Source organism: Psittacula echo (assembly GCF_963264785.1).
Source record: "Psittacula echo genome assembly, chromosome: 2".
In the NCBI taxonomy this organism is placed as follows: domain Eukaryota; kingdom Metazoa; phylum Chordata; class Aves; order Psittaciformes; family Psittacidae; genus Psittacula; species Psittacula echo.
The window spans coordinates 31,078,336-31,100,999 of NC_137737.1; the positions used below are offsets into that span (position 1 = coordinate 31,078,336).

At 38.1% G+C, this 22,664-nt stretch overlaps 1 protein-coding gene across 1 annotated transcript in view; it reads left to right on the plus strand.

Annotated features, from left to right (window-relative positions):
- Nucleotides 1-344: 344 nt before the first annotated feature.
- Nucleotides 345-22,664, plus strand: part of VWDE (von Willebrand factor D and EGF domains) — a gene marked incomplete at its 5' end in the record, with an annotated part of 39,847 nt that continues 17,527 nt past the window's right edge. The window contains 13 exons of the mRNA XM_080611786.1: nucleotides 345-432; nucleotides 5,432-5,616; nucleotides 8,463-8,694; nucleotides 10,719-10,784; nucleotides 11,577-11,836; nucleotides 12,825-12,914; nucleotides 14,204-14,348; nucleotides 15,022-15,236; nucleotides 15,565-15,638; nucleotides 17,617-17,890; nucleotides 19,286-19,494; nucleotides 19,925-20,910; nucleotides 22,101-22,237. Coding sequence (XP_080467912.1) covers nucleotides 345-432; nucleotides 5,432-5,616; nucleotides 8,463-8,694; nucleotides 10,719-10,784; nucleotides 11,577-11,836; nucleotides 12,825-12,914; nucleotides 14,204-14,348; nucleotides 15,022-15,236; nucleotides 15,565-15,638; nucleotides 17,617-17,890; nucleotides 19,286-19,494; nucleotides 19,925-20,910; nucleotides 22,101-22,237 — 2,961 coding nt within the window. The remainder of the gene's footprint in view (nucleotides 433-5,431; nucleotides 5,617-8,462; nucleotides 8,695-10,718; nucleotides 10,785-11,576; nucleotides 11,837-12,824; nucleotides 12,915-14,203; nucleotides 14,349-15,021; nucleotides 15,237-15,564; nucleotides 15,639-17,616; nucleotides 17,891-19,285; nucleotides 19,495-19,924; nucleotides 20,911-22,100; nucleotides 22,238-22,664) is intronic.

A 22,664-nucleotide genomic window follows, 5' to 3' on the forward strand; every position in this document is an offset into this window, starting at 1 on the left:
AGAAAAGCACCTTTATAACCCATCCGAGAAGAACCGCTGAGTGTTTCGTCTCTTTTCTTGCTGAAAACCTTCTTCAGTGTGCACCCGGACAGAGGGTGCCCCGGCGCACAGGGCCCAAGCTTCCCCCGCTGTGCGCGGCCGCGGACACCCCACCACGACCCCCGGCGGGGCCGGGCCGGCGGGGAGGCGGGCGTAGGGCCGGGCCCGCCGCGACCCCTGCGGGAGGGGCTGCACTGAGGCGCGGGGTGGGCGCACGGAGCCTACAGAGGAGCGCGGAGGCGCTGCGGCACAGGCAGCGGAGCGTCCGTAGGCCCGTCCGTCGGTCCACCCTGCCCAGCAGGGCCATGCCGGGAGTGTCCGCCGCAGCCCGCCGCCTGTGGCTGTGCGCGGCCGTGCTGGGGTGCCTGGCGGCGGCGCGGCGCCGCCTCAGAGGTAAGCGGCACCGGGCATCGAGCGACGGCAGCGGGCGTGTGAGGGCCCGGGCGGGATGGGAGGCGGGCGCGGGGAGGACAGCGCCTGCCCGCAGCCCTGCCGGTCCTGAGGCAGCCCCGGGCAGCGGCCGGGTCAGGCCCTACCCGGCGCCCGCACATGGCTTGTGTCCCGGCCCCGTAGTAACGTGTAACGACTTTCACTGGAGGAGGCTTAACTTTATGAACTGACAGAGTAGGAATTGTCATTGTCACAGTGCACCTGCAGGGAAACCTACCAGAGAACACCGAAGGGTAGGACTGTGAATGCTCCCATTCTCTCGTCCTTGCTGTCCGTTCCCCGTGTGCTGGAGCACACATACCCGTACCTGGGACCTCAGTGAAGTGCTTTGCATGACCTGTGCAAAATCCGTGTCTGTATTGTTTCAGATTTCTGAGAGAAAACCCTCGTAAAGGGTAGATACTGTAGCGTATTACATTGACAGCTACAAGCATAGATTTTACTTTTTTTTTTTCAAAAGCTGCACAACTATTTACTACCTTTACAAAACCCCCCTTAGGCTGTGGACGTGGGTGGTTCAAAAGTGTTTTAACACCCGTTCAAATAAGGTTATTTTGATTCTATTTTCTTCATTGTTCTGTGTGCAGGAGTATTCATATACCTGTTTCATTGCATTGCAGTGCTGTCATTGCTGCAACATTTGTGATCATGCTCTTGTATATGTCTTGTCCAAACAAACGCTACCTTTTTGGTAACTAGTTACAGTCATTTTTACATTTTGCTTTAAAAGTGTTACCCAAAGTAATTATTGCAGGATTACTTCTTCCAAAAAGTGAACTCTCTATTCTAATATTTTGAAAACATTTAAATCTACAAATACATCTAAGCCCTTTTGTTAAATACAATCCTTGTTCTGATTTCTGTCTTGGGATATTGATACTATGCATCCTTTGCAATCAATAGATGCAAGAAAAACCATGTTCAAGGTCTAAGTGGGCACTTACTAACGGCACTATTTGTCTGTAGCCATTTGCCAGACCCTCGCCTTTGGGCAGCAGGAGATAAAAACTAATAAACTTTTTGTGCCTGAGGAACTGAGTTGCCAGTCCTGCCACTGCCTGTGCCATACCTGCACTCAACGAGTGGCTCCTTTTCCTGTCTCTGCTCTGGTTGGCACTCAGCGGTCCTTAGTCCCTGACTGCTCCATAATGCTGGAAACATTATGGACAGGTGGAAAATCATCAGCCCTTCTCTACATATGGATTGGAATAGACATGTGAACAGGGAATTGAAAAGTCCTTCCTTTGCTGAACTCATTTTCCATCGGAGTGCCTCAGAGGCAAACATCAGGAGCCACTTAATTATCTCTTTGTGGAAAGTGAGCTGCTGTGTTGATTTCAAGAACCTCTTTTGGTTAATGTGTGATGTTCAGAGTACCTATTACCTGACTCAGCATGTGGCAGTAAATGGTACAAACCCCAATGTGTTGGCAGAGTTTTCAGTGTATCTCTCCCAAAAGGCTCATCCACCAGCACAATGCTATCCTTGTATTTAAGATGTTGCAAAAGTTGAATTCTTTTCCAGCTTAAGGTCACATTTTTCAGTATCTGGCAGGACCAAGTAGGTCTGGGATGGATCCAGGCAAAGCTCGCTATATTAATCCTGAAGACAGTCAGGAAAAAGCAAATATGGAATGAAATTCTTCTTGGCACGCAGAGACCTCAGTTAAAGAACAGTAGAGAGCCATATGCAGTACACAGGGTGTTTGTGGAAAGCACAGAATGTGATAAGTAAACTCAAATTCTAGGGAAACAGCTGCGATTTTCCCAAGAGAGATTGCTTGTTCAGCAGACAGTATGCAGCATCTGGACCTCCAAACAAAATGGGAGAGTTTGACTTTCTAGAAATAAGTCTCCTCAGACTCTATTGTACGTGTTGTCTCTAGGATAAGTTAAACCAATGGTGCACGATCTACAATGGAGGCTGAATGTCATGGCCTTAATTCTTAAGTACTCATTTGTATATTTTATAATTAGAACTCCATTATTCTAAAGGAAATATTTAAAATTAAAGCTATTAAATCACTAATACATTTAAAGGTCTGAAAAGAAATCATTAAAAATAATATTCCCATATATACGGAAAGATTTCCATGAAGAATAATCATGCTTAAATGATAAATTCAGTTACAACTAACATGACTTTTCCATTTTGTGTCAGAAAACATTAGAACATTGTGATTGTGGGTGAAGTCGAGTCAACAGTAGCACATACATCTTGCTATACTTTAATGTTCCTTCTACACTATGCACAGCTGGTAGATAAGCTTGCCCTGTGGGTAAGCTTCCTTAGTGCTTTCAAGTCATCAGACCGTGTTTTCAGTTCCTTGTTATTTTGTCAGCCTTGACTCATTGGGCTGAACATTGCTGGGTTTTGGACACGGGTAAAGTTTTGCTGGAGCACTGCAGCAAAATCAGTATTTGTAATTCTGAGAATGAAGTTTGAAAGAATGCTTATGTCAAAAATTATTTTTTTATACATCTTGAATAAGGAAATCATGATGTCAGTGGAAAATTTAGCCAACATTTCCCTTAAATGCCTTTGATTTGAGTAGGGATCTGCAGGGGCAACTTTTTCCACACAGAACACAGCACTGATTTCTTGTCTATATGTCCTTAAATATGATAGTTTTATTTGTTTCTGCTGTTGCTAGACAGCACATCAGTTACACTCAGATGTGTAATAAAATAATTTAATTTTTATTATTGATGATGACAGTTGTTTTCAGTTGTTTTGCAGAATGGGAAAGAAAAGGAAAGAAAAGAAAGAAAAAATCAACCAGTGTTAAGCAACATGAGATTTCCAAGCATTAACTATGGAAATATTAGCATACAGCTAAAAAGGAAGAAAGAATACACGAAGAGCTGGGTGACATTTTAAAGTGATGTGCATAATAATAAGAAACATATAATTTGATCTTTAGTAGGATTTATGACCCTATTACAAGTGAGTACAGTCAGCTGTTTTAAAGATCTATCAAACAATGATCTAATTAAACTGTGGAGGAAAAGAAAATAAAGACTTGTCTCATGTTTAGCTTGATTTATTAATGGAAAAGGTAACAGATATTAATTGTATCAGGAGTGATTCAGTTACAGGAAAGAAAACTAATGAGAGTGCTGTATGATAGGGAGAATTCCAATAAAACACAGAAGACAGGAAGAAACTTTCACCATGGTTCGTAAACTGCTTGTGCTGTAGCTTGCTTGGAAAACATTACAATAACACACATGACTGACCTGTGATTCTTCAAGGGCTTTTCTTCAAATTCCGATGAAGGATAAACCCTTGATAAGGTCAAATTGTGTGGACACAAATAGCCTACAGGCTTCCGCCAGCATCTTAGAAGCACAGTGGTGGCACAGTCAATCACATTGACTTCCCTGGGCCTTTAGAGGATAGAAGATAGAGCTATTGTTACCTGCCTGGGTCTCCTAAAGCCTTATCAGATTAACTCTTCAGTTTTTGAAAGAGTATAGGATTCTCATACTGCGCTTGAAAGAGATTAAGTTGATTCTTTCACTGGGGCATCTTCTCCATTTAAAGGAAGGGAATTACCTGATTTTGAAACTGTTGTATAATTGTAGTTATAATGTGATATAGTCATGGACAATGACATGAAAAATGTGGAAGACAGTGTATTATTGCATGAGTAAAACCAAAATATGTTTGTAATCAGTGACATAATTACACCATGCAAAATATGGGACAAATGCAGAAAAAAACCAGAAAAACTTGGGAGTGAAAATTGAAGATCTGAGTTTTAATATTAAAAATGTAAAATTATAGAGCTTTTCTTATAACTGCATTTTTTTAAAATTCATTACTAGCATAGTAGAGGCAAGAATTAAGATTAACTGTGTCATTCAACATAACCTGAAATTCCTCTCACAGTCAGCATCAGTTGGTATCTATTTTTAAAACCGGGGTTAATAGATAGGTGTATTTTTAAACATCATTTATTTATAAACATTCTCTTACTTTATTTTCCCCTACTTTAATTTTCCAAACACATTCCTCAGCAAGAATGGCTATTGAGTATGTTGCATGCAAATATGCCATTAGCCTGAACTTTATTGTCACTGGCTTTGACAGGAATCAACTCAGCCGCCAGATCAGACTCAGAAATTCTGGGATTCTGCTTTATTTTTGAATGAGTTTGCATTTAAAACAAACTGTTGTAAAAAGCTGTTCATATTCTCATCCTTCATTGTATCTATCAGTAACTTTTAAGATTTTTTTTTGAGCCCACAAGGGTTCTTAGATGTCCAAAAATATGTTTGTCAGTTGTATTTACATCATTAAAATTTAGCATGCCATTTATGCCAACTGACTTAAAATGTGTACCTAAGTATCTGCCCATTTCAATACACACTTCTGCTGTGATGTGCATGTATACATGCAAACTGTATGAACTACCTCTCTTCCATCTGAAGGAATTCTTCATTTCATGCATAGAAACCCTGTCAAATAGTAGCCTATTTCCAAAAGATCTTTCGATAATCCTTACTCCTCTTGAGGTAAGATTCTGATTCTCTCATGTATCTGACACCCCATTTTTATTCAGGTTGTTAAATTTCATAAACACCAGTGGAACTAGAAAGTAAAAATCCAGACAGAAAGTGTAAACATATTCCCTTCCAGTTTTTACATCTAGGGTAAACGGCTAATGTGATTATTAGTTTGCATTTATTGTCAAGTTAAAAAAAGGAAAGTTATCACATGATGAATTCTGTTAATTTTTTAAAGTGCCAACCTATTTGTTAAATTTGTTAAAGTGCCATACCTATTTGTTGTTGTTACTTCAATGTGGTTTTCAGTAAAAGTAGCTTCACATCATATTTCAATATATCCTCGTTTTCCCATTACAAATACTCAACATCTTTTCTAACACACTTGTTAGGCGTTCCACCTTGATACTCCAATTACTCTTGCTCCACAGTTCTTGAATGCTCTCCTGGTGGGCATCAGATTCTGCAGAGCCCTTACCGAAGCATTGATTTTGATTCATCCCACCTCCAGCAATCAGCTATTCAGGATTTAATATGTGACCATTCGCTAACACCAGGATGGTACCGCTTTATGATATTTGATAAGCCTGCTGAGATGCCGACCAAGTGCGTGGAGGTATTGTTACAACTCACTTGATTATGAAAAATATATATTTATTTGTAAGAATTTTCCAGTAGTTTACATACAAAAAAAGAAGATGGTTGTGGAGACTTATGTAGAGGAATACATAGTACCTGTTCTCTCTAAATACTTGCATATAATAAAATGTATTAACTGGACAATTAAGTCTTAGCACTGAAAATTTTATATTGAAAGGGCAACAGCAGAGGATGATAAATTGCATCCCTTTTAGACCCTCAAAACCTGTCATTTGTAGTCCTTGCTAAAGATGTTCTCAGTGGTAACGTAGCAGGGATATCATGTTCTAAAGCTGCAACTGTGTGATGGTCGGTCTGTTAGGAAGGCCATGCGAAAGCTGTGTAAACACCTGCAGCCACATGAATCCAGTAATTGTGGAGCTTTTAAAGTGGTCATATTAGGAGAGATTATTTCTAAAATTACTTGGACTAACAGAACTAACTGAAGATTAGTTGCCTTGTCTTGTGCAAGTGCCATAAGATTCAAAAATTCCGTGGAATATTTAATACTTTAGACTTGTAGTCTTGTAGTGCTTTATTTTGGAGCATACCAACATCTCTGTATGGTTATATTATAAGAAGATACATCTTTGTAGTTTTCTGTTTTAAAACATTTCCTTCTTCAAAAAAAGATAAAAATGTCATTAGAATATTTTATGCATGATTTTTGTCATTAATTGAAATTGCCTGGTCATAGTTTTTTTTAAAAAACAAAAAGAAAAGAAAAGCTCAACAATAAAAGGCTTTAAAAGGAATACTAACCAGTTAAAATTAAACTGAGTTTATAGCAGCCCCTCTTTTTTTAAATTATGTATTTTATTAAATCTTTACATCAGTATAAAGCCATGAAGTACCTTTAATGTGCAGCTGACCAAAGGACTCAGAGGGACGTGTTACAGAGGCTACTGTTATCCTAGCTTTTATACTGCAAAAACCTAGCAAAAAGTATGATTCCTGAAGGAATTTCTTTCACTTAAATTTAATACAAACAGATTAATTAAATCGTTGTATTTTCTCAAAAAGGATACTTTTATGCAAAGAATAAGCATGATAAACCAGAGGAAGAACCAGTGTGTTTTATAGAACAGAGGTTAGACTAGCAAAATACCTGCTCAGATCATCCAGGAAAGTTATAGAAATCTGACCAAAGTTCTCAGTCAGTCCTTAGTAAGTATTTGTTAAAAATAGGCTACCATGCTAACATAGAGGTGCCCATATAATTACAGTTGGAAAGAGATGAATTCAAAACTTACTTAGTAAATGAAATTTATGCACTGACATCTGCTTCTTTGCATCTGTTGACAGAAACAAGACATCTATTTTGAAATCTCAAAGTCAAAACATTAAAACCAAACTAAAATGGATGTCTTGTTTTGGAAGTTTCCTCCTTTCTTTCCCTTTAGGAGAACTTTTATTATAGCTATATTTAATAGTTGTCAGAGATTCAGACTCTGTTAAACAATCTATCCTACTTCTGTCTATTTCTCATTAATTCTATCTGCTGGATTGATGGTGGGCTCAAATATTATAGATTAGGAAAGAAAAGTATTCTTTTGAGATGAATAATTGCTTAATGAGTCTGTAGTTACTCTTTAGACCATGAGATCTAAACGCAAGATGATACGAGACTTTGTTTCACTATCGGGTCAAAGAAAGGAATACTTGAGGCAATGTATGAAGCTTCTCCAAATCTCACAATTTCAGACTTACAGTTTTCATGTAAATATTTGGCAGATGCTGGCTTTAACACACTGTGTCCTTCTAGGTGTTTCTCTTCAGTTTGGTTTCTGCAGCACATGGAAGACAGGAGGTGATCTTTAACTCATTCTGATAACCCATGAACCACATTCCTCCTTTGTCTCCTTTTCTCAGGATTAATTTTTCTCTATTTCACTGGTAAACTCTTGTATCTGCTAAATCAGACTTACTACAGTTACTACAAGTGGTACTACTGTTAAGTTGTGACCAGCATGGCAGCTTCCTTGACCTGAAGACCCAATGTAGCCACCTGCAGTGGTGAGAAGTGAAGGAGACTATTCCACAGCACACTTCTCATTCCATGAGGAAAAACACTGAAAAAGGCTTTTGCTCTCAAGAGAGGGAACAACAGCCCTCTTAAATCACCTGTTCAATCAGCATCTGAACCACAGACCTTGTGGAGCCTATTACTTTGTAAACATCAAAGAATTTAGGGTTGCTACAAAGCCACTGTGGTTGTTACAGGGGGGTGCTACGAGCATATCTGTTTCTAAAGGTGGTGAATTGAAAGACAGACAGGGCTTATCAGGTGTCTTGCATTTTTAGTGAGGGCTGAAAGTCAGTAACCTTGCATCAGCTGGCCATATCTCTTAGAAGAAATCCAGCAGGTTACCTGAGCCTTCAGTCCGTGGCAGAAGGCAGATGAAATATGTCAGCTTTAGCACCTTTTGTTGATCTACCCCATATTTGCTGTGCTCTGGTAGCATTCACACAGTTTCTGTAGGTTAACGGCTGTGGAGTAGCTCACTAAGCCATAACACAACTGTTAGCTTTTTGGGGCAAGATACTCAGGTGTGGCTCCTGGTTAAGTTTTTCAGATAGTGAATTATAGCCTGTCTTTAAAAATGCAAATTCACTGGACTCAGAGAAGGACTTAAGTCTCTTTTGTGTGTATTTGTATTTAACCTTGAGCAGGAAAGTAATCAAGCCCTCAGTTATACTGTCTAAACTTTGCTAAAAGCTCATGCAGGAAATTGAATGAGTATATATGCACCTCTCATTAAAGCACAGCTACAGTTTGATAAAGCATTAACCATTTTCTGATGTTTTTCTCTGGTGCTGAAGATGAATCACTGCGGTACTCAAGCTCCTGTCTGGTTGTCTTTGAGGGAGTCGGAATCCATGCCTCGACCTGGTGAGATCAAACACTTAACAGCTTGTGCTACATGGCAGTTTTTATTCAGCACTTCAAAAGACTGCTGTCTTTTCCGAATCCCTGTCAGCGTGAGGAGCTGTGGAGATTTCTTTGTTTACTTGCTGCAGCCCACCCAAGGATGCATGGGGTATTGTGCAGAAGGTGAGAAAATGCATGCTCTAACTCAGCAAAGTGTGTGTGTGTTTATGCGTAGGTGTGTTTCTCTGGTATTTGGCTGAACAGAAACATCTGGAAATACTTAGATATGTTAAAATTTCTTGCAATCCTTATTTTTAATACTGATACAAAAGGAAAATTATTCAGTATTGTTAGGTGGGGTCACACCACCGCTTTCTAACTTACATTTAGTATTCCAGTACTGTTCAAAGCCCACAAACTTAACCCTTGAAATTTTCCATATGAGGTGAGAATATAAGATGCATCTAGAATTCTGTTGAAATTCAGAGTACCTACAATGGCACTCATACTTTGCAAATACCTATTACTGGATATGTGTACAATTACGTGTCAGAGTAAATTTTGTTTAGTAATTTGACCAAACTCTGTTTATATCAATTATTGTTTAGCACCATTAGAAGTATTTTTTTTTACTGTAACTCTTTTAGCTTTCTGTAAAGCATACATATTGTTGCTAGAAGAAAATTCAACACAGAAATGCTCTACTGATACACACTTTATTAGTACTATGCGAAAGAACTTGAGTCCTTTTGCAATTTCTTGCTTTGTGCTGCAAAAGTGTGTTGGTGTTCACAGCTCAAAACTTCCATATTTCATTATCTGTGCCACATGTTTTAGATAACTAAAGGGTGACATGGTTAAATCCTCACAGTTATAAACTGTGAAGCAGTGACAAGTAAGTGGATTAGGAAATTCTATTCAGCTTGTATAACATACCCTTGTGAAAATACTGGCAATATTTCTATGCATCATATACTATATTGCTCTAAGTCATATTCTGTATTACCAACTGCTTTCAAAAGCTTAATAGCAAAACTATCAGTGGGCTTTCTGGTGCTTTATCGGTCCATCAGTATACCTTTAGATCCTGTTGCTGAGGCATTCTGCAAGGTTTTATTGACAGTAAAAAAAAGGGCCAGAAATGGGGCATTTCAACATGCCAGTGACTGAAGCACTGAAGAATGCCTGCACTGTAGGACCTTGCATTTAGTTTGGGTGATGGCTCATGAAGAGAAAGAGGATATAAAAAACATAGGCAGTGAGCTAGCAAATTTTTACTGCCTCAAAACAAAGGAGGCAAGAAGCATAACTGGTTTGGCTCTTCTGAATACTGTAAATCTGAAACGCATTTTGAGTTTAAAAGCCCTCTTTTAGAATGATGTTTTCTTAAGAAGTGGATTGTACTGTCGTGCTGCTTTTTACATATAGGTTACCATGTGTACTATGTTTTCTCTTTAACACTCGGTGGCTGTAAACACCTGATGCAAATTTTCAATCTCTATATGCTAAGAAATTCAAACATTGTAACACTTGATTGGAACATCAAAATCTGCTCTTCTTTCTTTCTGGTAAATGGGCTTTTCAGTGTTGCTAATGCCCTTTGGACTTAGTTTGAGTGCAGTGGCTAACCTCTTTCTACTCCTGGTACAAGTGCATTGGTGTTTTAATGTTTAATAAAAGTTCCACTTGATTTTTTGTTTGTTTTATAATTGAAGTACCAAACAATAGCAATGCACAAGCACTTTTTTTTTTAGGCCCATGTAAGAAAGATGATTTTTTTTCAAGGAAGGCTTGAACTGCATGGGGGTGTCCAGAGCTACAGTTAATGAATGAGCATTCAAACTGTGGATTTGGGGAGACAAAATATGTATTCAACAGAATAACTTAATTTGTTTTTATTTACTAACAACGTCTATAAATATTGGCTGGGTACATCTTCAGTAAAAGATGTGGAGGTGATGGAATATTCTGTACCCTTCCTCCCAGGTGTAGCTAATCTACTTGTGGCTACCAGCACAAGGCTTTGTACTGATTGCTGTGATAATTGTGTATGGATCCGATTACAAGATTGCTCCTGTTCTGCTAGTTTAAACTTCAATTAGTGCCTTGTGATATTTGGTGTATTTTTAACACAGGGCAGTAATTTAAGAGGATTGGTGTACATACTCTGTATGCATGTGAATATACAATTTAAGAGCAATTTATAGTTGTTTCAGATGCAAAGCCACAGACCTGTGATCCTGAGGGAAGGGAAATTCAAGGCGCCTGTAGCAGTGAGTGTTTTGTTTTGATTTTCAAGATTTTATGTGCATCTGTGACACAATAATGTCAACACTTCGTCATATTTTGTCTTGAACAAAAACGTTTGTGTTCTTAACAGCATTGCTCAGTCTGTTGCAAAATGAGCAGTTTGGAGGTAATTTCAGACCTTGGTTTACAAAAGTAGTTTCTCAGTATAATGTGCAGAATAAATACCAGAGTTTTAAAAAGTCATTTTTAAAATGCTGATTTACAGATTACCTTGATTCTTTGGGAGTCAGATATAAGGTGAATCTACAGATCATACTGTTGCTTAATCTGTTCCTTTTTACGTAGCCCTTTTTGCTTTTCCTGTTTCCTACATCTCCCTCCTCTTCCTTTCTTTGTAAGTAGAGGAGATATTCTTCTGTCAGGCAAATTCCTTTGCAGGCTGCTCTCTCCTGTCAGGTAAAATAATTAATTGCATTTTATTCCCTTGGCTTTTTGTTTGCATGGTTGTTCTTGGTTGGTTTGGTTAGGGTTTTTTGTTTCCCTGCTCTTCAGCACCTTCGTATTGGCTAGAATGCAATCAAAAACTGACAAAGAGTGTTTTCTCCTTTTAATAATTAATACAAGGAACATACCCATTTTCTGATTCTCTAAGAAACTATGTAATATTTCCCCATATGAAAAAAGGTAAATATTATTTGGCAAATAAATATTTAAATATTATTTGGTAAATATGGCAAAATGTATGTCAGTGTCATTTCATCCAATACTGGTTTTGCAAAGAATAAAAAGCACTAACCACACTTCTGTTTGACTAGGTAATATAGCTGCTTCATTATCTGCAGCTGTGTCACCACCACTACCAGCCATTCCTGAAGTTGTAGCAGAGCTGATCAAAGGCAGCATTTATCTGAGGTGTACTTTTGGCATTCCTTCTGTGAACAGCTCAGTTGGATTCACTGTAACTTGGTCAAGACTTTCTCCTGAAGGTATCAAAGAAGAACTGAAACATGAAACAGCATTTCATGGCTTCTCACTTCTAGAACTAGATGGGATAAGCGTCAGACTGGGAGACAGAGTATGTTAAAATGAAATTATTATCTCTTTGTATCTTTGTGAATATGTCTCAGTAGACACTAACAGTTGGTAGAGACAGAGTTCCAGCACCTTGCTGTATAATTTTTCTTGACAGGAGCATACTGCATCTAGTTGTTGCTTACACCAACAGTGCCCATATGAATGTGGAAATACCATGGAATATATCAGTAATTATTACTGCCATTAAGGTTTTGAGACTGCTTGTCTCAGGACAGTATAGTGCGCCTCCAGGGGATAAATGTTTTTTTGAGTTGCATCTTCTTCATTCTGTACTGTGATTTTCTTTGATATTATAAATTAAGAGGATCTTTGCGTGCAACTGCATCAAGGTGAGAGGCTGTAAGAGCCAGAGGTTGTGAGAAGCTGTGTTGTTGATTCATTAGATAGATTCCTTTACTCTGAATCAATAATGCATTGCTGCTTGATGGTTTGTCTCTAGGATTGGATTTAAATGGTTTTGTCTCTGCCACCAAAAGCCATGGGAGTACCTGCATTGCCTTGTGTGATAGCAGAATCAAGGCCTGGGCTTGAGAAGCTTAAGCATTGGAAAATCTGTAAGCTTTCTATGTGTATATACCAAAATACAGGTTAATTTTTCTTGGCCAAATAAAAACACAGAAAAGCACATGCTGGCATGCACGTATGTTCAAGCCAAAGCCAGGCTGCTTGCATAGGCTATGCAATTGTTAATCCTCAAAAATCCTTTGGAGACTATTTGAATAGCTGCCTGACAGTGTTAGCTCAGTGACATTCAAAAGTAAAGGCACAGTCATAAACATGCCAGGAAAAGGTCTTGATCTGTTTCTATGTTTTCCTTAAGCAGCACTGTTGGCAATTGGTAACTTTTGGTGCAAACAGACGACTGGGCCTCATGAATCTATCAACCTGACCCACGATGGCTGGGTTTTGTCTTCACATGACCACTTCATACCAAAAATGTATTCTCTTATGCTGGTTTTACCCTACAGGTGTACTGTAGCAGTTCTACTTTTTTCATGGAGAAGCCAGATATTCAAAGTTCTTCTGTTGAGAGCAAGGAATTTTTTGCTGGCATTAAGGTAATTTTGAAAGAAAATGTTTTACTTAGTGGGAATCTGAGTATTGCTACAGCAGTCAGTCCTCTGAGTAGAAGGCACTCAGTATGTATTAATTGTGAATTAATAGCATGTGGTGTTGGTTATAGTGAACCTAAATTTGTCAAAAAGCAGAAGAGTCAGAGTTGTCTCTGAGCTCATCAAGGTGCAGGAAAGCTGAATTGGCAGCTCACACACGTAGTGACAGACTTAATTTCCAGCATCAGATCTGAGCCCTGGTACACTTATCCATTATGTTTAACTGCTCCTGCTTTTTCTGGCATGATTTTGGATTATGCCAGCAGGCTCTCCCAGCACATGGTTCACAGGATAGCCCAGGCCAGGGCCGCTTCCAGCTGGCCATGGGAGTAAGGGAAGGGTGAGGCCAACCTGGTCTGGGCTTGGAGAAGTAAACTGGGACATGAGCTATGCCATGCCACTAAGTCAGAGGCCAAGCTCCAATCTCATTTTAATTCCTGCTGTGGATATAGCTATAGGGACCCATTTGCTGGCTAGGAATAGGACCCAAATCCCAGAAAGATATTACATTACATTACATGTCATTACATGTTTGGAATAGACCTGTTGACTTAAGGATTTGCCCTTCATAAAATTAAGCCTGAGCTTATGTTTCTGCAGGGTCATGACCCAGATTTATCTCATGTAAGTGTGAATATGTAGTGTACACTGCAATGTGTGAGTGCATTACTTTTGTTGTCCTGTGAGGCTGTGTTCAGGATTTCACCCGGTGTACAACACCCAGTTGTAGGCCTCTGTTACTGATCTGTAGTTGCATTTTTGATTGTGCATCTATAGTGAGGTGTGTTGTAAGTTTATGGAAAGGAACACCAACAGAAATATGGTACTTCCAAATTCTTTTGGGACATTGCTGCCTGGCGGTAGCTTCCCCTTCCCTTCCTCCCAGATAATACAACTTATTGTATTGTATTTTAGCTTTCAGAAGTTACACAGAGAATACATTTCTGTGGTGCTCCTTACCTTCCTAACTAGCCTTTACTCTTGCCTTTTCCTTATCCATGCCCCTTATTCCTACCTCTCCTATATTCTTGTATTTTGTATAATGTGCCCTCATCTTTTCCCCAGTATGTCGCTGTGCTTCAGACAATCTAAGTAAGCCTGATGAAATAGAGCAGGCCATGCATCGTGCCATTCCATCTCTTTAGGTTTTTATACTGTATTCCTTGCTGGTTAATAAGCACTGCTGTAGTTTACTCTCAAAGCTTGTGTTTTAAGTGCAATTTCTTCTGTGCTAGATACATCCAGAAACATACGATATATCAGAAAATGGGAAGGAATACAGACTGGTAATAGAAAGTAGCATTCCTATTCCTTGTCCTGAGTTTAGCCAGCTTGAAAGTGACTGCAAAATCTCATTAACATTACATACTGTTGATGAAGGTAAGTATTATCCTGATTTTTCTTGCATTTTGTATATTTAATGTGTTTTTCTGAATATTCCCACCATTTTTGTTCTTTGGAGAAGCTGTTACATTGTAAATACTTCCGAAAATGTTAAAACAAAATATTCACAGAGTGTATGTACTGCTGCTGAAAGTATGGAAGAATGTGTCCATAATCCATTACTTGTGAGTAGGTGGTTTTGGCAGCTATGAATATTGGACCTATATTCTTTAACGTGAATAGACAGAATGCCCAGATGCTAGCAAAGTTTATAATTTGGTTCATTTTGTTAACCTGTTGTGTTGCAAATGTATATGCTGCAGTCATTAAGTCCTCATTTTTTACTATTGCTACCATTTTCTGTAGTACTTTCTCAAGCGCAAGTCCTGTGAACCCCAGGAGGAGCCTTGCCTATACAGATTACAGTTTTTATGTCCCATTAGCAAGCCTATCATGATTTCCATTTGTCTATCAAAATGTAAAATTCAAAACCATTTTCTTGGATGTGTGTATGAAGATGTAGAGAGGGGGGTTTGCATGACCAAACAGAAGAAAAATGCATAATTAATTTATTAACGTATTTGTAAATGAGTTAGTAACTATATTAACAGTAGTATACAAAATGTGACTTAGCAGAAAACTCACTAATGATGTGTTTTTATTGAAACAGGTAAAGAGCAGTTAGGTTTAAACTTGGCTCTTTCTTCTTGTCATGTGGATCTTCTTCAGAAACCCTGCAATAACGGAATCTGTAGTCAAGCTGTAATTTATTTCACTGCTGTGACAGACTTTATGCAGGATGGAGACAGAATTACTAGAATTGCAGTCGAACCTATATCCAGTGTGAATTTCCTGTGGAATGGCTATGTTCCAGAAAGCACACAGGTTGAAAATCTTCATGTTAAGATCTGTAAACTGCCCAGAAATGTGGCTGATGTTAATGAAGCTTCTATTCCGGTTACAACTTGCTGACTCACATCATGATTTCCAAGTGGTCAATTTTCCATTGTTTTGTTTTCATTGAATTGCTGCATTTTCATTTGAATTATTATTATTGTTATTATTTACATTTTAATGTTGACACAACAGCTCAGATTGATTAAAAGTATAGTATAATATTTATCAGAGTGTAAACTAGTATCATAAGATAAATGCCTGAGTCTGTCTAGTTCCTAATCTGACATTGCTTACTATGTACTTCTTTGTTTTGAAGATTAGAGTAAAGGATCTACCCACTGCCTACTGCTACTCATTTACTGACCCTCATATAATTACATTTGATGGAAGGTAATTGCTAGATTGCTGCTGTTAATTTTAAGTGTGTTGGCATTTTTTCGTAGGTGGTTTGGGGGGGGGTTGGTGTATTATGTATCTGCTTATTTATTTATTTACAATCTGTATTGGTGATTCAAGTTAATTGCACTCTGTATTTTACATTCTTTCTTGGGCAATAAGAATAGTTATGCCAGTTATGACAATGTTTGAAATATTTGTATTTCTAAATGCAAGTTTTGGGTTTGTGACAACAGGGTGAAGCAAACGGATTATTTAGAGGAGTGCTCTGAGAGAGGAGTGGTTGCTGTACAGTCTGTTAACTATGAAAGAAATGTTCTTAAATATGAACAATGATAAGATGATAGATTAGACAAAACTGTTTTAGTGCAAAAGTGCTCTCAGTCTACAGCATAGTTTCCCTATTTCTAGGTGTCAGTATCTGAATCCTTGCAAGGATCAAGTTGTTAGAAGTTATCTGCTGTCTGTGTAACGTTGTGCTGAGTTCATTAATGGCACTGAAAGTGACCTATTCACTGCCGTTACTTGCACATCACTGACATTCACTAAGTGAAGACAGCTTCCTTGGCCAAAGCTGGCATGTTTTTGGTATGCTTCTGTCTTTCAAAGTGTTTCTAATTCATGGAAGGTGTCAAAACAAACACACACACTTGGGACTTACGTACTTCTGCTGAGCAGAGAACGTAATTCTTCAAGTGGCAGGGTGAAAAGGAGGATATGTGGCCTCAAAATAAGAATGTTCAGCCCACAACCCTATTCTTCTGTGAAATTCATAACAAAAGGGAAAAAACAAGTTGTAATTGCTTTTCTGATAGTGCTGTGACTAGTAATAACCCCAGTAACTTTGTTATTATTATCGTGATCTTGTGGTTCCTCCTTCAGTGGAAATTCTAGCAGTGACCTGACTGAGCATTTTAACCATTAGTGCATTATGATCAGGCTTTCTTATGAAGAAATGATTTACTGTGATGTGGTCCAGCTGGAAGCATGATGCTGAGGGGAAAGAACTTCCTTTTTAAGGATGAAGTCTGTTGCTACTTAATTTTACAAATTGAGGAAACATATATTAAAGGAACTGTCTTTGTTGAGTCATGAGTAATCCTATGCAGTCCCAGTAGGGTAGCCATCTGCAGCTTTTCTGCTGGCCTATTATACAAAAAGCAAATCGCCATTCTGCAATTAACTTGCAAATGCCATTTATAGCTAAGAGGCTGTTAACTTCTAGGAAAAGCTGGGATTTTTTTCCTTATTTCCTCCCCCTCCTTCTCACCACTGAATCATTAAATTGGCTATTTTAACGTTGCTTCAGGGAACAGGTGCCTAACCCTAAGGAAAAAAATTAAGTCCTTATTTATGGGTTTCTATCTATGGTTTTCATCTTAAATAATTCTCAAATCTTTGTGAAGAAGCGCTCCCCATCTCCATCTTATTGAAACAGACCTTTTTAAAAGTATGTGACTTTCTAAATCATTTTGTAAAGGGTATTTACATGGTTTTCAGCAGCTTCCCCCCCCCCTCCACACACTGTTGTGTATCTTGCTGCTCTTGCAGCGTAGGTGTACAGCTGTAGAAACACAGAGGTTGAGAAGTACCCTCCAGTTCCCTGTCATAAGCACTGTTAAAAAAAGCCCTAAACAGAATGGCAGTGGCTTCATGGTTGTGTTTCTATTCACAACTGTTTTCTATATATACTCTACTCATTATCATTCTCTTATTCCTTATTTTTCTGCTGTAAACAGGTTTAATTTTTTCGATTTAGAGCTGCACAGAGGAAGTTATGATGGTGTTTGTTCAGAACAAAGTTATGTGTTAGTTTGTTGGCTGAATTGTTTGGGTTTTCTGATGCAGCAAAATAAGTTGCACTATCAAAGTTCACCAAATAATAGAAGTATGTTATAAGATGAAGTTGCTGACCTGTTATACCACTCTTTTATAACCAAACTGATATCACATGCTATTCTTTTGATTCCAGGCGCTATGACAATTTTAAAAGGGGAACATTTGTTCTCTACAAGAGTACATCTCGAGATTTTGAAGTTCATGTTCGCCAGTGGAACTGCGGAAGTCTTCACTACCCAGCATCCTGCAACTGTGGCTTTGTTGCCAAAGAAGGAAGTGATATAATTGCATTTGACATGTGCAGTGGTCAGCTACACGAGACACAGCCGCACTTATCTGTAATAACTAGAGACACAACAGGAAGCAATGTTAGAATCACTGAATCCTACCTAGGAAGAAAAGTAACAGTAAGTAGTAAATAATTGCTTATGGATGTAGTGGTTATCTCTACGGTTATTTTTACCAATTCACACCAACTTCAGAACTAAAACATTTTTTATTTTCTGCAACTAAGCAATAGCATAATGTTTATTTTACAATCATAGTCCTTTGGCTGGTGTTTTTTGCTTGTAAGTGAAAGATGATGTCCTCAAAGCTGGGATGTGTTGACAGGCATACCTTTCTGGAACCATGTTGTCAACCACAGAATATAACCCTTGTGATGAAAATGCAGTTTTCAGATGCAATATGCACTTATTTAGAAACCCTGATGTTCCAAAATGGTATCTGTTTGCTCTGTTTCACTCATGCCAGTGTCACCTAGGAAGGCTGTGCATGCAGGTAATGAATTGTGCCAAATGGCATCCACAGAATTAGAAGTGTAAATGGTCTTTCTAGATAATGGGACCCTCAGTTAAAACGTTCACATTTACTTTTATAATTTCCTATAGCTTTTCTTTTGTAGATAGAATCACTGTAGGACTCCACTGAACTTCAAATGAAACAGAATGCTAAAATGAAGCCTTCAACTGCTCTTTAGTCACTGTTGGTCTGGAAAGCAAGCCATAAAAACAGATATACTTTACAATTTGGGTCTGGCTATTGCTATAAAACTATTTTAAATATTTAACTTCTATCTGAAGCACTTAATCTGAAGACTTCAGATATGAAATATTAAGATGACATTAAGCAACTGAGAAATTAAAACGATATTAAGAACAAGAAAAATTAAATTACTTGGATTTCTATTGCAAATTAATACTATAAACAGTATTTAAGCTTGCAATGGATTTTGTTATTAAGGCTTCTAGTATTTCTTTCAAGATATTGTAAAGTTGCCTAAAATTAAATAGTAAATATTTGAGACTATTCTGAGCTTTGTCAAACATTTAGAATCAGCTTTGCAGGTAGAAAGTGATTCTGTATTAAGCTACTAACACAGGGAATCATGTAGCTGAAAATAAAGTTGAGAAAGGTGCTGACAAAGTCTATCCATGTTATTAGAATCATCCCTTTCCATATGTTAACATGTGAAGTGTGAGCAGCCAGCTGATCTTTGATTCTCTGTGGTTTTGCAGTCACTGACCTTCCACAGTATACCTGCTAATGGTGGAAGAAATTTCTGGACCTATAATTCACCACCTAGCTGCCTGCTAAGGATGAGAGGTATAGGGGTTTTATTTTCAGGGCTTCATGAGAAGAAATAATGAAATTTGTCAGATCCAGAATAGCTAGATCAAGAATTTGATGGGATGTCTTCATATGCCTGTTGTTTTCCAATTGCTTCTTGCCAGCAAACATACCTGATTCTATTAGGTAAAATAAAAATGTTTCTCGTGATGATAGCATCAATCTCATTTTAGGTTTTGTTTTCTTCTGGAGCTTTTGTTCGTGCTGATGTGAGTGAATGGGGAATGAGCATAACACTGAGGGCACCCAGTTCAGATTACAGACATACAGTGGGACTCTGTGGCACCTTTGATGGAAGTGCAGAGAATGACTATCACACTACAAGCGGGGTGGAAATCCCAAGCCATGCTGATGTTCCTTTCTCTTTTATTAAGGAATGGAGGTAACAAAATACTTCTGTTTCAATCAAATGGGATTGTTTTTTGATTCAACCTTTCCTTCATGTTCTTAAGAACCTAAAAAAAAATAAATCTAAGTTTTTAAGTTAATGCTATAATGCTATCGTTATATTCCATAATGAATTGAAAATTGGAACTGAAGTGCCAAAATGGTATTTAAGTAGTAGAGGTAAGATTAGTTTGAGTAGGTTTTGAACAAAGTATCAAGGTATAAAGAAAATATCCATTCTTAGGTTTTCAGTTATAAGTTACTGTCATAGTTTTGTGATTTAACTGGTCTTTAAATATAGCTGTATGCTGCAGATTCTGTGATCTATGAAATATGAAATAACAAAAAGCAAAACAAATATCACTGTTTTACTAAAACAATGAAAATAGTTCAGATACAGTTTCATCTTTTTCTTTCTTCTCTAGAATTTCACCAGGAGACAGCTTGTTTGACAAGACACCTGCTTCTTTAACATCTTCTAGAAAAATGGTCTTTTGTGACTGTGCACTTGAAGACGCTGGACTATATAGATCAGTGAATAAACTAGAGACAGTTTCGCAGTCAGAACTTTCTATGTCTTGTAAAGAAAGTGAAAATGGTAGATTTCTTTCTTTGATACCAGGACTGGATGTCACTGCTGAGTATCTTGGGCCTGTCAGTCTTCTCAGAGGCTTAAAAAAGCGTTCATCTGCACATGAAATGGATTCATCTACACTTTTGCAGAGGGAGAATAATCAAAACAATCTTCATAAAACATCACAAGTAGACACACGTGTCTCTGAAACCTCAGTGGGAAATACTGGTGTAGAAAGAGAAGGAACTTCAAGCTCAGGCATTAGAAGAAATTCTCACCATTACAGTAGTCATCTTGACAAAAGTCAACCTGTTACAAGTAGGGGAAAGCGCCAAAACTATTATGAATATCATCCAGTATTTCTATTGCAAAGTCTTAGCCAAACAGACTTAGAGGGATATAGTTATTTTTTTCCAGAGGACTATGCCACTGACACAGACCAGAAGTTTCTCCCTTCTTGGCCCACACCCTCTGGCCTCACAGAGCCTAGTGCTTTGCTACTATGCCAGCAGGCAGTAGCTAATTCCAGTATAGGAAGATCTTGCAGTGGCCTTCTTGGCCGACGAATAGAGGATGCAATCAATATGTGTGTTAAAGACTTGCTGCTGAAAGATGACCTCACTTGGGCAGAAGCTTCCTTAGCTCTTCTAGAGAATGAATGTGAGAAAAGAGTTTTAGAGGAAATAAATTACAACCAACAGGAACTTGAAGGGTCAGTTGAGAGCCTACTTACAGCATTAAAATGTCCCGGTCTCTGCAGTGGTAATGGGGAATGTACAGAGTGGGGCTGTGCATGTTTTCAAGGCTACAGCTCATATGACTGCAGCATACTGTCTGGTAAGTGGGTTAGAAAAATGAGATTTACTTAATAATGCTCTCAGCGTTTCTGCAACATGCATTTATTTTACTGCCTTTCTCTCCTGCTTTTGTATGCCAACGAGGGTTCCCTACAGTGGCCCAGTTCATTATCCAGCAAGTTCCATTTTAATACAGCCATAATTGTTTTCTATTCAGCGTTCTTGTTTCCAAAGGGCAAAACATGGGCTTAGTTTCTAGTATGTCAGATTTTAAAAATTTACCACTCAGTGGGTTTGCAATCCAGAGTATTGCCCCAAGAAATTAGCAATGTTTCCACATGCTGTCTTCTTCAGGGAAGATCTGCCACGTCCAACCATTCCCTGATTTTTTATAGTCTATGTGATTATTTACTGTAAGTGGGATGTTTTTCTCTCTGGTGATGTTACATCTCTGTAAGCTGTTAGATATGATGGGAGAAGTGATGGTGAAGAAAAAGTACAACAAAGAGAGCTGGGCAGGTTGGTTTTGTTTTGGGTTTGAGGGGTTTTTTTCCACTAAATAAGACAGTAAAAATTCAGTAAACTGGTATCCTGGAAAAACAGGAAAAGTACTACAAAAGTCAAAACTATATTGAAACAAAACCTGTTAATATTTTGTTTCATAATGCTGTTTTTCTTTTAGTGACCTATTTAAAAGCAAATAGAGAAAGAGATAAGAGAATGATGAAATATTTTGTTCCTTTTGAAGTCAAATAAACTGGTCTTGCTCATAAAAAATATTTTTGAGTGTTCTAATCTTAGCCAGTTTGTTTGCTGAAATAATTTCCACCTGAGATGTTTTTGTTTAGTTGTTAAACAAAAAATTCCCATTACAAATTATTGCAGAACTGTAGCTTCTCCAGTTTCTATTACTAGGGCCTGAGTTTCTTTTAGATTTTATTATGCAAGATGATCAAGCAAAACACATATTCAAAAGTGTTTGTTATCAGATGAATATTTTCTCTTCTTCATAATACTGAAGTTCCAAGAGAAGACAGAATCTTAGCTTTAAAATTAAGACTCATTTTAACAATAAGAAATGTTTCTCTTTATGACTTTCTTCTGATAGGTCCAGATTTCATTGTTTATAGTTTTCTTAGCTGGATAGAGAAATACACCTATTGCTTAATGTAAATGCATAAGAATGAGTGGATATACTGACATTCATTGTCTAATCTCTTCTCTTTGAAGCCCAGGCTCCAGAAATTACAGATCTGGAGAATGCTGGGCTGTGCGATATTCGACAGTATGACTGCACTTCAGTGAGAGCTTTTGGACATGGCTTCAGGGAGTCACTGAGTCTGAAATGTGAAATTGTCAAACTACAGGTAGGTGTCCCTGAGTAGTAACAATTGCATTTTAAACTTCTTGGAGAATGAGGGAAAAAAGTCTAACATATTATTCGTCGATGTGGGTACAACCCAATGCTTTAGTAGAAGGTAAAGGCAAAGGCAGTAAGCACTTTGCAGCAGACACTCAAGTCTTTGCAAGATGGCCATTTCCTCCATAAGAGAAGTACAAAACAACGGGAACGTTTAGCAGCCGAGAGGGAGATAACTGCATATAGCAGCTATCTGTCAGAAAAGAGCAAAGGCAGCCCTATTAGTAACAACCAGTACATAGTTGTTCAGGTTTTTAAGTGCTTATGGAGAGGAACTGAAGTACCACTTCTTTGAAAAAGGATGGCAAGGTTAAAGACATTACTGGATTTCTGTCTCAAATCTAATGCTTGAAATAGCCCTTTTATAAACATAA